Below are 15,503 nucleotides of genomic sequence, written 5' to 3' on the forward strand. Positions count from 1 at the left end.
TGTTGTTTGTAAAACTTGTAAAAATGAATCATTTAATCGCATTCTTGTAACAGTTACAATTTATGACCCCATTATGCTCAGAGATGTTAAGTTTCAAGAAATTCACTATAGCACGTGCTAATGCAGAGACATGTATGTGCGTAACCAGCAGATACAATTTATTACAAAATGATAGGTCTGGGCTGCAAAGCACTGTAGGGACATAAATCCATCCTTGACACTTGTACTCTTTTATGTTGCAAATAATAAGCTACATCATAAACTGTCTGATCTGTGATATTATGAGCACTGACCTCTGTAGAGATACAGAAATACAGGCTCTGAATTGTGCTGAACACAACAGAACAGATAATATCTCTGATTCAGAATGAAACACTTTATTGGAAATATGTGTCACATTCTTCTTTCCATTGTTAGAAACATTTACGCCGCCAATGTTCCAACTTACTTTAATCTGAGATTGTGTTTGAATTTCTTTTTCCTTTACATATCCTCACCCTCAAAAAATTCCAATATTATAGTTCATGTTACTATAATTGAAAGCATAGGAAATGATGAAGATCTACTCAAGGTCTGGCATCCAAAATGAGACGTCTCATAAATGTAGGACTACATGAAATGTGAATCGGGGTAAAGGTATGTCATTGCCTTATAGACTTTTCATTCATGTATTGTCCTCCATTATAAAATGTTGCATCATTTTTCTGGCTTTTTATTCAAACCTGTCATTAAAAACATATGAGAAGCATGGTTCCATAATGTAGGGTGACTTATAGAATTAAAAGTCAAAGCTTACAGTTATTCCTTTTTAAAATGTCAGCATGTGTACTGAATATCAAGAGACAATATATATTACAAGATATATATCACCATATATATCACCCCTGCAGGTGGCGTACGTAGTTTTGAACCCACTGTGCCAAAGGGCCGAGCCTGTCTAGGAAGGGGTGCAGCTAAGCAGCTATCTGGTGTTCACTGGAGCTCCTGATGGTAGAGACAGGCTGGGCTGCAGATAGCCACCAAACACCAGTCCTAGGCAGTTCCCGGTAGTGCAGCTGCAGACAAGAGTTGATGGAATATGTTCGGAATTGGACTCAGAATCTGGATGTGCCCTTTTTGTGCCATATTGCTACTCTATTCGTGCCGAATTTATGTTTGATGATCGTTTCCAAAAATATTTGCTAATTTCTGCTCTCATTGACTCCAATGACATTCGGCTGTGTTTGGTGCATATTGCAAAAACTATATTTGCTGCCGATCATAATCGGAACCGAATTTTGAAAAACTCACTCAACTCTGCTGCTGAGGTTTGCTGACACATACTCAAGCTATGTTCAGAATGGACTGATTTGGAGTCTGGTAGTAGCAATCTGGATATACAGGGTACTCGGATAGGCACAAGTTCAGACACACAGGTGGTCTTGGATACTGATACTGGCACTGACCGCACATGGACAGAGAGGCAAGGTTCAAGTCCTGACCACCCTAGGACCAGGGACTTCAGGTTCCGGACTGGCCGCAAAAGGACCAGGAATTTCGGGTTCAGGACTGGCCGCACAAGGACCAGGGACTTTGGGTTCATGACTGGCCACACAAGGACCAGGATTTCAGGCTCAGGACTGGCCACACAAGGACCAGGACCTTAGGTTCTAGTCACTGGCTACTCCAGGAGCCAGGGGACCTAACAACTCACTAGTAGGAGAAACTACACTAATGAATACGGTTGCTTTGGTGACCCCCCATAGAGGAGGGAGCCTTATATACAAGATGCCTCCCAGGAATTGGCTGGGAGCCATCTTGTAGGTGTACAGAGATATTAAATGCCATCCAGCTACTGGCTGGGGGCATTTTACTATGTGTGCACTGCCCCTTTAAGAAAGGGGGAGTGCCAGGAAGTGCAGCATGCACAAGCAGGAGGCATGCCAGCAGAAGAGGAGGTGACAGCCAATCTGGCCTAAATTTGGAACATGGGTAAGTCAGGCACTTTTGAAGATTTTATACTGGGTTTAGGCTCTTTAGGACCTGCTGTTAATAATATATTCGTGAAAAACTGGAATAAACAGTATTCTCAAGATGTTTGCCAAAAAACAGAATATGAAAGCAAATATTAATCTGCACCAAATTTGGCATATAGCTAAATAGGCACCAAATGGCATAAAGATAAATCAGGCACTTCTAAAGATCTTAGACCATTATTCAGCTCTCTAGTTGCTACAATTTTCAAGATATTTGCCTAAAAACAGAACACAAATGCAAATATTAAATTATGGCCAAAGGACTGGACTAATCTCTCCTAAATTAGGCATATAGGAAAATCGGATGTTTCTGAAGGTTGTAGATTTCTTTTTTTAGCCCACTAGGACCTAGTGTTCTCAACATATTAAAACACACACACACACACACACCAAAAATCAAAATTCTAAAGCAAATATTAATTTATGGCCAAACAACTGGATCATACTGACCAAAATTGGAACATAGGTAAATCAGGTGTTTCTGAAGGTTGTAGATTGTTTTTTCAGTTCTCTTGGTATTAGCGTTCTTGACATTCACGAAAATCAATTGACAAAAGCATATATAAACTTACAGTCAAACAACTGGATCAACATGCCCCAAATTCGGCATATAGGTAAATCAGGGACTTCAAAAGGTTTTAAACCATTTTCAGTATATTGAAAAAAACGGAATACAAAAGAGAAGATTACAGAAAAAAAGGACTTGAACAATCCGCGCCAGTTTTGACACATTGATAAAACTGGCACGTCGGAAGGTTTTAGTTTCTAGTTTCATTTCTCTAGGACCTACCGTTTTCAAAATATTCACAAAAAAACGAATACAAAATCAAATATTAATGAAAATCTCTTCAGGACACCACTAGAGAGATGTAAACTTTCTGTGCATATTCATACCAGCAGCAATGAGCATTTTTAACCCCACATACAAGCAACAAACAGTTAAACCAAATAGACTTGCTTGATGTCGGGTAACTCTACAAATCTATCTACTATAATTATCTTTCATCTATCTATCTAGATGGAGATATATACAGTTGTGCTTGAAAGTTTACATACCCAGGCAGAATTTTTCATTTCTTGGCCTTTTTCCAGAGAATATGAATCATAACACCAAAACTTTTTCTCCACTCATGGTTAGCGGTTGGGTGGAGCCATTTATTGTCACACTACTGTGTTTTCTTCTCTTTTAAAATCATAATGACAACTCATAACATCCAAATGACCCTGATCAAAAGTTCACATACCCCATTTCTTAATACCGTGTATTGCCCCCTCTTTAACATCAATGACAGCTTGAAGTATTTTGTGGTAATTGTGGATGAGGTTCTTTATTTTCTCAGGTGGTAAAGCTGCTCACTCTTCTTGGCAAAAAGCCTCCAGTTCCCATAAATTCCTGGGCTATCTAACATGAACTGTGCGCTTGAGATCTCCCCAGAGTGGCTCAATGACATTGAGGTCAGGAGACTAAGATGGCCACTCCAGAACCTTCACTTTGTTCTGCTGTAGCCAATGACAGGTTGACTTGGCCTTGTGTTTTGGATCGTTGTCATGTTGGAACATCCAAGTATGTGCCATGTGCAGCTTCTGGGCTAATTGCAAATTTGCCTCCAGTATTTGCTGCGCGTGCATGTTAAATTCCGCTGTTAGAGTTTGACAGCGGCATTTAGCAAGATAAATGGGTGGATCGCGATTTTACTGGCGGCTGTTAGGGGCACATGTCAACCGATCAGATCAGCTGTCATGTCCCAGAAAAGGTGTGGGCTCATCACCGGAGCCCACACTAAATAGGGGAAGGCGTTCAATGACGGATTCTGCCTGTCATTGGACGTTAAGGGATTAAAAATAAATTATACACAAAACAGGCTCTCTACATATAATTGTAACAATATTACTGACCTGATCACATGGTGCTGTTCAAGCAGAATTAGAAAAATGCAGACACAAATGCTGTGAGAATTACATAATATTGGTATTGTCCGGCTTTGCTTGTGTAAGGCGACATTCACATATCAGTTAAATCGGGCTTAGTTTTTTAAGCCAGATACAACTCAACAACTCACAATCGATGCCAGAACTGATGCAAAAATCTATCAGTTGTCATCAAAATTTTCACCATTTTCTTCCAGGCTTTGGTTCGGGCATATATCACAACTTTTTGTTTTAACAATAGGCCATGAATATCATCAACCCAAGCAACCCCTGTAGGCTTTTCTTTCCCACATGAATCTGTTATCTTGTATACTCTATACATGGATGGTTTTATTGAGTTTATAGAATATTACAGACCCAATACACAATAGACTAAAGTCAGCTGTACCCTCCAATATTGGCTGGATCGGCTGACAGTCTAATGTATATGGGGGCTTCTCAATGTCTGAAGAGATAAGGATTGGGATATTAATGCTCATCTATTTTGTTATTCAGGATATAGGTCACTGCCAGAGCTTTCTGACAGTGGCTTTTTCCCCTCTTCCTTTAGGAAGCACATGAACGTTCTCCCAAGCTGAACTTTCACACTTTTGCATAGCACAAAAAGTGAGTTTAAAGTAGTGTTACCATTAAAGGTATTTAACACTGGAGGTCCCACTGCTCAATTCACTGTCTATAGGATTGACCTGACAGAGATAGCCAAATGCAGTCCTTTTCTATCAATCAGTCCCATAGATAATGAATGGAACTGTGCTGCACATGATTAGCAAAGCCAACCTATTCATTCATGGATGAGTTAGAGATTGGTGAGCGTTTCAGCAGGGCTGTGGAGTCGGAGTCGTGGAGTTGGAGTTAGTTTTGGTTGGAGTCGGAGTCGGTAGAAATTTACCGACTCCAGCTTTAAAAAAAGGATTAATATTTCATAATTGAACTTTCATATGAACTTTATAAATGTTACTCAAATATATATGTTCTATCAAACTATGAACAACAGTGATAAGCATTTCTGCTGGAGATAGAGACATTTCTTACTTCTTGTGTGTCACTGTTCTCCACTGCCCTTATCTAATCTTATACTTGGTTAACCTCATGCTGCCCCAACCCCCCTACTTACAATGTATGAAACTGAAAGTGAAAATGTGTTGCAAATTCTTAGTAGTAAAGCTCCTCCTCTAGACTAGATGTTTACTAGGGGTGCATCTTCCCAGCATCTCACAGCTGCTACTCAGAAGAGGAAGACTGTAAGAAGTATTATCCTTTCAACAAACTTTGCATCAGTTAACTGTGAGTACATGAGGAATAACAGTATTACTGACCACTATATCAGTTGTACGACCTGGCAATAATTTTGTACAATTGTTTTTAGGAAAAACAATTGTCATTTGGATTGTGAATGCAGAATTAAAAACCTGAGAATGTCAAAGAAGCGTCACATTAAATCAGCTGTATTTGAAGATTTCACCATCACTCAAGATAGAAAACATTATTTCTGTCAGTGTATGACAAATGATCCAGATGAAAACAAATGCTGTGAAGCCAAGATCAGTGCATATTCAGACAAAGATAAAAATGCTCCTACCAGAGCTTCTAATCTAAAGAGACATTTACAGTTCTTTCATCCAGAAGTACTGAAAGCAGTGGATGAGAAAGACTGCATCCAAACCAATGAACCAGTGCCCAGCTCTTCCAGCTAAACAAAGGAGCAGAGAACTTTGCAGCCATCAGTTGCAAGATATTTTGTCAGTGACAAAGTTACTGTGACAATGACAGTAGATACATTTAAAAAACAGATCATAGAGCTTGTTGTAAAGGATAGTGTGCCTATTTCATTATTTTCACGACCAGCTTTTATGTGTCTGAATGGGGAAATGGCCCGCAAGCTTGGTGTTTCTCTGGAGAGAGAATTAGAAAATTAGTAATCGAAGAAGCTTTTAAACAAAAGGAAGAACTTAAAAAAACTCTCAAGGGACGCTTTCTGTTTCTTAAAATGGATGCCTGCACATGTCACAGAGTGAACTATTTTGCCATCAATGTCCGATTTGTTTGTGACAAAAATGAAATAGTTACCAAGACATTGGCAGTAAAAGACACCAAAGCTCATCACACCAGTGAGTTTCTCCAGGTCTTGGTGGAAAAGGTTCTGCAAGACTATGAACTTAAAAAAGAGCAAGTTATTTCTGTCATAACTGACAATGCTTCAAATATGATAAGTACTATTAAACTAATGAATGAGAGTAATGATGGTGACCAGCAGCTAGAAGAACATTCTGGGTCCACAGACACAGAAATGTTTGAAATAGAGGAACACAGTATTGTAACTGAAGAGCAAACTGAAGTTGCTTCAGATGAACAGCAGCATGATAGTTTAGATGATCTTGTTGAAACTGTGTCAATACGTTCTTTCATTCATCACATGCGCTGTGTTGTGCATACGCTACAGCTGGCTATAAGAGACAGTCTGCAAGAAGGACATGCTGCTGCACTGATTGGCAAGGTGAGAAAATTGGCTACTGTTGCCAGAACCCCTAAAGCTGACTCAATTTTGAAGAGACATGCTGGAAAATGGGGCAATTATTGATCAAGCCACACGATGGGGCAGTGCTTACTTAATGATTCAGCGCTTGGTTGAACTGAAAACCTTTCTTGTAGACATGGCTAACCCTCAACTGATGCTAAATGAAAGTCAGTGGAATCAGGTGACTGAGCTGGAAAAATTGCTAGAGCACCCATTTACAGTAACTAAAAAATTACAAGCAGAGGACTTAACTCCAGGTATTTTCTTAAAGGAGTGGAAGAACCTGATGTTTCGCCTGTCCCAAAGAGGAGGGTTAATTGCAAGTGGCATTGCTACATCAATGAAATGGAGAGAGGAGCTACTATTACAAAATAACATTCTTTTGGCAGCTGTTTATGTAGACCCAATGCATCGGATTCTTCTAGATGATCAACAGCTAACTAAAGGAAAAGAAGCTCTGTTTGAAATAGCAGTAAGGATGAAAGGGTTGCAGAACAGTCAGGAGGAACAAGAAGAATTTGGTCGTACTGCCACATCTTCACCCTTATCAACTGATGAAGAATTTAATTTAGAAAAATATTTGGATCACAAGGACCGTGCAAAGCGTTCCCGCATAGAAGAAGAGTCATCCCCATCAAAGAACACAGCCAGTACATTTCAGCAGAATTTTTCAAGTGCACTAAAAGAAATTGAGAAATGTGACCATTCATCAAAAATAACAGTGCAACAAGCGATTCCTCTGTATCCTGACATTGTCAGAGATGTTGCCCAAGTGGTTACTGCTTTGCCACCAACCCAAGTTAGTGTAGAGAGGTTGTTTTCTGCTCTCAAAATAATTAGATCAGATTTGAGGGCATCCATGAAGGAGGATCTGACAGAGGCAATACTTTTTTCTGGGGACAAATTTATAGATTTCTTCTTATTAACTGCATAACAGTGTTTATTGCATATTTACTTACAAGAGTTTAGAAAAGTTTATAAAAGTTATTTGCTATATTCTAATTGTATTCTAATAAATATAGTTTTTGCTCTAAGTGGTCTGATTACTTATATGATGGTGAGAAACTGAATAAGCACGATGTTAACATTTTACAACAGTCAATTTATTGTTATGAATTGGCCATTTATGAAGGAGTCGGAGTCGGAGCCGGAGTCGGAACCTGATAAAATCCAGGAGTCGGAGTCGCAACTGTGGCTTACCGACTCCACAGCCCTGCGTTTCAGTGGTGGAGCCCCAATGACCTCACATTTTTGAATTGGTGATACCCCTTTAACAGATCAGTCTAATAAAAATTGACACATTTCCGTGCATGAAGGAGCCCTGCATTGTATAAGGATTGAGGAATCCATTGCCTGCATCAAGCACCACCCCATTAGGCCCTAAGTGATTAAAAACATACAAGTAAAAAGAATGAATCATTTTATATAGGCAGTAAACAATTATTACTTCTCAAGTTCAGAAACCCCATGCAGAATTCATAAAGATGCATAAGTATTTAATTTCAGAAGGGTCAAAAATATGGAGACAGAGGATCGGGTTTGATGGCATTGATTTATGACTTTATGCTTGAGTCATAATTCATAGTCAAATGCCTTGGGAGGAGAATTTATCTAATCTGCCACTTTTGTGTGTAGTGTTTGGAATTTGAAGTAATCTAACATTAATGTGTGATGCCTTCAGTTTCTTCTTTTATATTCTTGCTGAAGCTTCAGTTCTGCTATCCCCGTTGTAAGCATTTTCGAGCTGATGCTTATGTGTATTTCATGCAAAACAAAAATTAAGTTCAAGATTTACCCCTGAGTGTTTACCTGGAGGAAAGCATAGCTTATATATATATATATATATATATATACACTCACTGGCCACTTTATTAGGTACACCTGTCCAACTTCTTGTTAACACTTAATTTCTAATCAGCCAATCACATGGCGGCAACTCAGTGCATTTAGGCATGTAGACATGGTCAAGACAATCTTCTGCAGTTCAAACCGAGCATCAGTATGGGGAAGAAAGGTGATTTGAGTGCCTTTGAACGTGGCATGGTTGTTGGTGCCAGAAGGGCTGGTCTGAGTATTTCAGAAACTGCTGATCTACTGGGATTTTCACGCACAACCATCTCTAGGGTTTACAGAGAATGGTCCGAAAAAGAAAAAAAATCCAGTGAGCGGCAGTTCTGTGGGCGGAAATGCCTTGTTGATGCCAGAGGTCAGAGGAGAATGGGCAGACTGGTTCGAGCTGATAGAAAGGCAACAGTGACTCAAATCGCCACCCGTTACAACCAAGGTAGGCCTAAGAGCATCTCTGAACGCACAGTGCGTCGAACTTTGAGGCAGATGGGCTACAGCAGCAGAAGACCACACCGGGTACCACTCCTTTCAGCTAAGAACAGGAAACTGAGGCTACAATTTGTACAAGCTCATCGAAATTGGACAGTAGAAGATTGGAAAAACGTTGCTTGGTCTGATGAGTCTCGATTTCTGCTGCGACATTCGGATAGTAGGGTCAGAATTTGGCGTAAACAACATGAAAGCATGGATCCATCCTGCCTTGTATGGAGCATCTTTGGGATGTGCAGCCGACAAATCTGCGGCAACTGTGTGATGCCATCATGTCAATATGGACCAAAATCTCTGAGGAATGCTTCCAGCACCTTGTTGAATCTATGCCACGAAGAATTGAGGCAGTTCTGAAGGCAAAAGGGGGTCCAACCCGTTACTAGCATGGTGTACCTAATAAAGTGGCCGGTGAGTGTATATATATGTTTTAGGGTATAGCAGGAGAATAATTAATTAAACATAAAAACAAAAGGGAAAACAGTTTCAGGTCACACTCACAATGGGCAATTTTGGACTTCAGTTATGGTCACAGTTAGTGAAAAGGAACTAATAGCTAATGAATTCCCATTTGAACATCTGTTGTTACGCTTCATACATTTTGAGTAGTAAGCATATTACTATGTGAATGGTTGGTTTGAAGATTTCAGTAAAAAAACCTAGTTATTGCAAATCAGGAGAGAATGTGCTGATTGCTTGGGGGTTAACTGCTGGGACCCCCATTGATCCTGAGATCTGGGCTCTGAAACCCTGAGAATGGAACACTGCAGTCTTGTCTTGAATGGAGCTGAGGTGGGCATGCTCAAGCTTCGGGCAGGATCATAGACAATAAATGGAATGAAGGTCAAACATGTGCATCTGTCATCAAAACACTATTTACCGGTAGATATAGTGGTAATCTGACAGGAAAAGGCATTTAAGTCATAGGAGGCTTATTGGAAGCATGGATACAGGGAGAACAAGAAGTTATATTCTCCCTGCAGTCATCTGGGCAGTTCCTGGAGCTATTACAATTACCACTCACTAGACAGTGAGCGTCCTGTAAGCTCTTCTTGGCACACGGATTGACCGCCTGCTCTGCAAACCTACGCTGTCACTCAATAAGCACGAGATTGAATACAGCGAGCTTACTGTGTAGTGAGTGGTGATTGTAATCGCTCCCTACAACTTTCAGATGACTGGAAGTAATGGCAGTACATCACAGATCAGTCAATTCAAAGTCACCCTGACTATGCAGGTCCAGAACTTCCCTGTATCGCTTCAATCTTTCCACTAACGTTTACAGACTCTCATTTTCAATGTTCTTCATCACTGCATAGTACACCTCAATCAGTGTAGTTCTTTTTCCATCCTTATGTGGAATGAACTGTGCACTCTAACCTCCTATCCCTACATTGTAAAACCTCAAAATGCCACTGATTAGCTAGCCCTCCTCTTTTATAGTCAGTGATAATCCCCCTCGATTGGCTGTGCTAAACCATGTGAGGTGATAGCTGAAAAGCACTATGGGGAAGCCCACGTGGCTGCGTCTGACATTAGTAGCCCACTCTCTGTGTCTTGAGGAGTGTGTGATATTTGCCATTTATGTGAGTCAAAAGGCAAAATGGTTGAATTCTCCGGGACTTGTGAATTTGAGGAAATTTGTCTCAAAGTCAATGAGCAGCAGATAGATCCGCTCAATCCAAGCAACACATGTTCTTTTCATAGCACATATGATTTCAGCAGTAAAGAAAGCACTTTGTCTAGAAACTTTACATTTTTAATTTAAAAAAACATCTATACATTATCATGACGTAAAAAAAGTCAAATAAAAAAATCCAGTTGTGAAAATATGTGACTGTACTGAAGTTTTTTTTAGTACTATAATATTGTGGCTCTCAACAGTAGCCTAATCCAGCTAGGTACAAATTAAAGAAATGCCCCACTGAGAGGCCTCAAATGTAGCTACTATCTACATGGGTGAAAAGAAATCACCCATATTTATGCTACCAGGGGAAGATGCAAAGTTCTTAGGATGTTTTGAAGGGAGATTCGTGGGGTTCATTTGGCAATAGTGAGGGGACATGACAAAACTTTTCAACAATCCATCGATGTAGAGGTCTGGATTGTTTTTTTAAAGGGATTCATGTTGAAACTTTTTTTTCTGCTGCGATTCTGGCCGGTTAACTCCTTGAGGATACACCAATGTCTTTCCCTCCATTTTTTTCTATTCTCCTTACAGATGTTATTACGGTACTTTTTTCCATTCAAATGATTTTCAGTAGGCCCCGAGCTACTATGGTAATCCATCAGCACCTCACAATCGAGTCTCAGGATGTGATGGTATGGCAGTGTCTATCTAATCACCTAGATGCTGCGGTCACTGTTGACTGGAGCATCGAAAGGGATAAAATGCTGCGAATGGAGCCAGGTCTGGCTACAACAATTACAAATTACTGGCCATGGACACTTAAAAAATAAGGCCCCTGTGCAAGAACAATTAATGGGCCCTTTTCCATTCAATAGCCCTTCATAATATAAAATTCCACCTGATTTGAGGGTACAATTTGATTTCCTTACATCTTGGGCCCCTGTGCATCTACACAGGTTGCACCAATGATATGTCCGACCCTGAAGGTGACTTTTCAGTTCTACATGGGATGTATGAGACTGAAGTGTTGCACACAAGGGGGCATGGAATAAAGTCCACCATATTTCTCTGCAAACATATGGGAGTGCATACTTTGGATAAGTGTATGCAGTGATGTCTGCACCAATGTTCCATTGAATTGGCTCTGCTGTTCTTTTTTTCTTGTTTATAGATGGATAGATTGACTTTAACACAAAGCATCAAGTGAATTTGTGAAGCTATAAAAAGAGTATGAATAGGAATCAAATATCGGATCCAAGGCTTATCGTTTCTCTTTAAGCTCTCAAAGTCAATTCACGATGTAGAACCACCAGATGATTCCTGTTTTGCAATTACAGTGCACAAAACAAATTGGTTCTTCCCACACAGCAAGAGCACAGCGGAAGGATTGTAATTTATTACAGCAAGGTAGTAATATGACAGAGACAAAGCCTTACCCTTAAGCGTCTTTCAAAAGAGGAGATATTGCCTTTGTTCTGCTCCTTACGTTGTCGCCACTCAATGAGATTTGGGCTGTGCTCCCCAGGAAGAGAGATATTACATTTGCCCAGAGTTGGACTGACCACTCCTGCCAGTATATGGGGCTCTGCATTCAGGCTGATTTCCATTCCGCTGGCAAAGGTGACCCTGAGAGAGCCATCAGGGTTCACTCGGTAGGTGTTAATATTGTTTTCTGCCAATAAACAAGGAAGTTGTTGTCAACAGATGAACATGCATTTTTATCTTCTATGTATGTAGAGGGAAACATTATATTTATATTACAATAGTTTGGGAAGTGTTTTGGTTTTCCTTAAAGAGATCGGCTGAATATGGCGTCTTACATGTGTTGCATGGGAGAAAAGTATGTAAACTATGGTAGCTCCTTTACCAAGCAAAAGAGATTGTTTCACAAGTATTACCTAGAAGAGGGTCACCTTATAATTCAATGTCTGACCTTTAACAAGCAAAATCATACTATCATAGTCTGTTTTGTTCTGCGCAAGAGCTAAGTTTGCATATTTTCTCTTATGGTGCATTGACTGGAAGGGCGTGTTCACACTGAGTTTTTTTTCCAGGAGTTTATGGAACAGAAATTTTCCAACACTTCAATCAAAACTTGTGGTTTTTGGAGGTTTCTGCTCCAAAATTCCTGAAAAATTTCAGTGTAAACACACCTTAGGACGAGATGCTCAGCTTTTCTCTTTGAGAACCAGTACTTCAAACAGATTTCTGCAAGGACAATATATATAGGTAGAGACTCTGTTAGTAAAGGGGAACAGGGAGAAGCCACCGGCCGGGGACCTGCCTTGGACTGGTCATCTTAGTTACATCATCCCAGGCTGACATCCTGAAGTATATTTTCTCTGAAACGTTGCAGCATTTCAGAGTTGTCCCCAGGTTGTTTCACTGGCCTGCACCAGCATCTTTAGCTTGATTGATAGCTAACTGTCTCTGTGACATCAGGCAAGGAAATCAGACAGCTACTAGTGATGAGCGAATGTGCTTAGATAAGGCATTATCCGAGCATGCACGGGTGCTAATTGAGTGATTGTGGCATGCTCGAAAAATATGTTTGAATCCTCGCGCTTGCATGTCTCACAGCTGTTTGACAGCCGCAACAGATGCAGGGATTGCCTGCATAACACCTTATCCAAGCACGTTTGCTCATCACTGTTAGCTATGAATCAAGCTAAAAAAGATGGTACTAGGCAGGGAAACAATGATGGGAAGCAGAGGCCACGTAAAAGTGCATATCATGTCATGTCCAAAGCACTTGTGCTTAATTTGTACATGAATTACAATGCTAATTACTCTGGCATGCAGCAACAGATAGAAAATATAAAGGTGTCGAAAAATTTACAGTACATTTCAAAGGCCTACATGTCCATATATGCATATATGTGGTTTGGGTGGGCCTGGTCTTACTGACTTATTCTCTTTAATAATGGCTATTTGTGCTCTTATATTGCATACTTTCATTAGGCACTTTGATGCTGCCAGTAAGGACTATTATAAAGCAGTGGACCAAATGTGGGGTAAACTGGGAAGAAAAGATGTGAATGATATTAAAAAGAGTCAAATCAGAAAGGCAACAGAGCCAAGCAGGACAAAACCAGCTAATTAGATTTTTAATTTTGTTGTGTATCGCAGTTAGAGCTGAAATACTGACCAAATGCACCTTTGTTGAAGAATAGTGTAATGTCACTATAGCCCCCACACATGACATGATGTTCCCAGCAGCCTGCCAGAAAGTATGATGGCTCCCACATAGAGTATGATGGCCTTCACATCCTCCCACAGACACTATGATGGCATCCACAGCCCCACATACATAGCATGATGGCCACACACAATATAATGTTGCCACAGCCCAACTTACACAGTATGATGTCCCCCACACACAGTATGATGCCCCCATAGAGATCCTCCCAGAGCATGATGTCTCCACAGACACCCCACACAGTATGATGGTCTACTACAGCTTCACACAGCCCAACACACATTATAATGGCACCAACAGCCTCCCATATAGAATATAATGTCCCCCACAGCCCCACACACATTTCCCTAATGTGCTGCTTCTGTTTCTGCCATATGGGGACTGAGGTACTGCACAGCAGGAAAATCTAGTGAGGTCATCATGCCTGCTACGCAGAGACTTGGACTCACAAGCTGAATAGTGGCACAGGGAGCCGACAGCAGGTAAATATACAGTTAGAATTGCGACACCAGGTTGGGCCCGGAGTTGTTCATCATCGGGTCACCCCCTACTCATGATCTCCATGTCATATGCCACTATTAACGGCATGTAGGGCCCCAATCAATCAGAAAACAAAAGCGGAGTATCAATTTTATGACTTTAGTCAGCCGATGTTCACATCTGTAATATTTGATCACTTGTTGCAGATCTGGACATGGACAAATAAGCTCAACATGCTACTCTACTATGTCCCGTAAAATGGCAGACACCTTGATGGAAACCCAACAAACCCAATGATAGACAATAGGAACCCCTGTGTGCTGCTGGTATCAATTATGTAATGAATTGTGTTAACATTCCAATGATACAATAATATAATCTAGATTTAGTTCCTGGTCTTCTCCTGCGTCAGTCCCTTCTGATATAATGGTACACTTTACTAAATACTGGACACCTGACCTCTGATCAATGTCGGAGCTCACGTCCTGTTAACATTGTCTGCTATTGTTATTTTTCTCCTTACCTTGCCTTAGAGAATATACAATGCTTGTTGCTGATATATTAGTGGTGGTGATAACATTTTCCTTGTTTGAAGTGTCAAGTTCGACGCGGGTGGATTTTTCCATATCGCTGTAAAAACTGCTGACTTCCCCAGTTGGAAAGGTTGCATTTGTTAAATGTCCTTCAGGGTCATACCTTAAAATAGGAAAAGAAACAAACGAATGTCATTAGTTTCGTACCAGCATCCGAGGTTTCATTTACACGTGTTTATTAGCTAACATAATTCACGGAGATCATTGTGCTTTATAGGTGGGATTCATATAGAACTGACGAAAGTCATTACTACACTATGGTTGAAAGCAATTGGAAACTTTTATAACATTTTATTTGTGGTTTCAATGGTAAAAATCATTACATTGATAAATTTATTTTCTGTATAATTTCGGAACCACATTTTATTTTTGCAAAGGTAACAGGAAAAAATGGATCCAAAAATTTGTTGTACAATTTCTCCTGAATATGCTGATACCCCATATGTGGGTGAAACCACTGTTTGGGCACACAACAGAGCTTGGAAAGGAAGGAGTGCCATTTGATTTTTTAAATATAAAATTTGCTGGAATAATTAGCGGACGCCATTTCACTTTTGGAGAGCCCCTGATGTACCTCTAAACAGTGGAAACCGCTCACAAGTGACACCATTTTGGAAACTAGACCCCTCTGGGAACTTATCTAGATGTGTAGTGAGCACCTTGAACCCCCAGGTGCATTTTATATTTTTCCCACAAAAATTTTTTTTTTATCCCCAAATTTTGCATTTTCACAAGTAACATGAGATATTGAACCATACAATTTGTTATGCAATTTCTCCTCAGTACACCAATACCCCACATATGGGGG

At 40.2% G+C, this 15,503-nt stretch overlaps 1 protein-coding gene across 5 annotated transcripts in view; it reads right to left on the reverse strand.

Moving 5' to 3' along the window:
* Window positions 1-15,503, reverse strand: part of TENM1 (teneurin transmembrane protein 1) — a 1,288,567-nt gene that overhangs the window by 14,545 nt on the left and 1,258,519 nt on the right. For all 5 annotated transcript variants that reach the window (XM_077285119.1, XM_077285117.1, XM_077285116.1 and 2 more), the window contains 2 exons: window positions 14,626-14,798; window positions 11,860-12,095 (listed from right to left, as the gene is read on the reverse strand). In XM_077285119.1, the coding sequence (XP_077141234.1) occupies window positions 11,860-12,095; window positions 14,626-14,798 (409 nt within the window). The remainder of the gene's footprint in view (window positions 1-11,859; window positions 12,096-14,625; window positions 14,799-15,503) is intronic.

Source organism: Ranitomeya variabilis, chromosome 2, assembly GCF_051348905.1.
Source record: "Ranitomeya variabilis isolate aRanVar5 chromosome 2, aRanVar5.hap1, whole genome shotgun sequence".
Lineage (NCBI taxonomy): Eukaryota > Metazoa > Chordata > Amphibia > Anura > Dendrobatidae > Ranitomeya > Ranitomeya variabilis.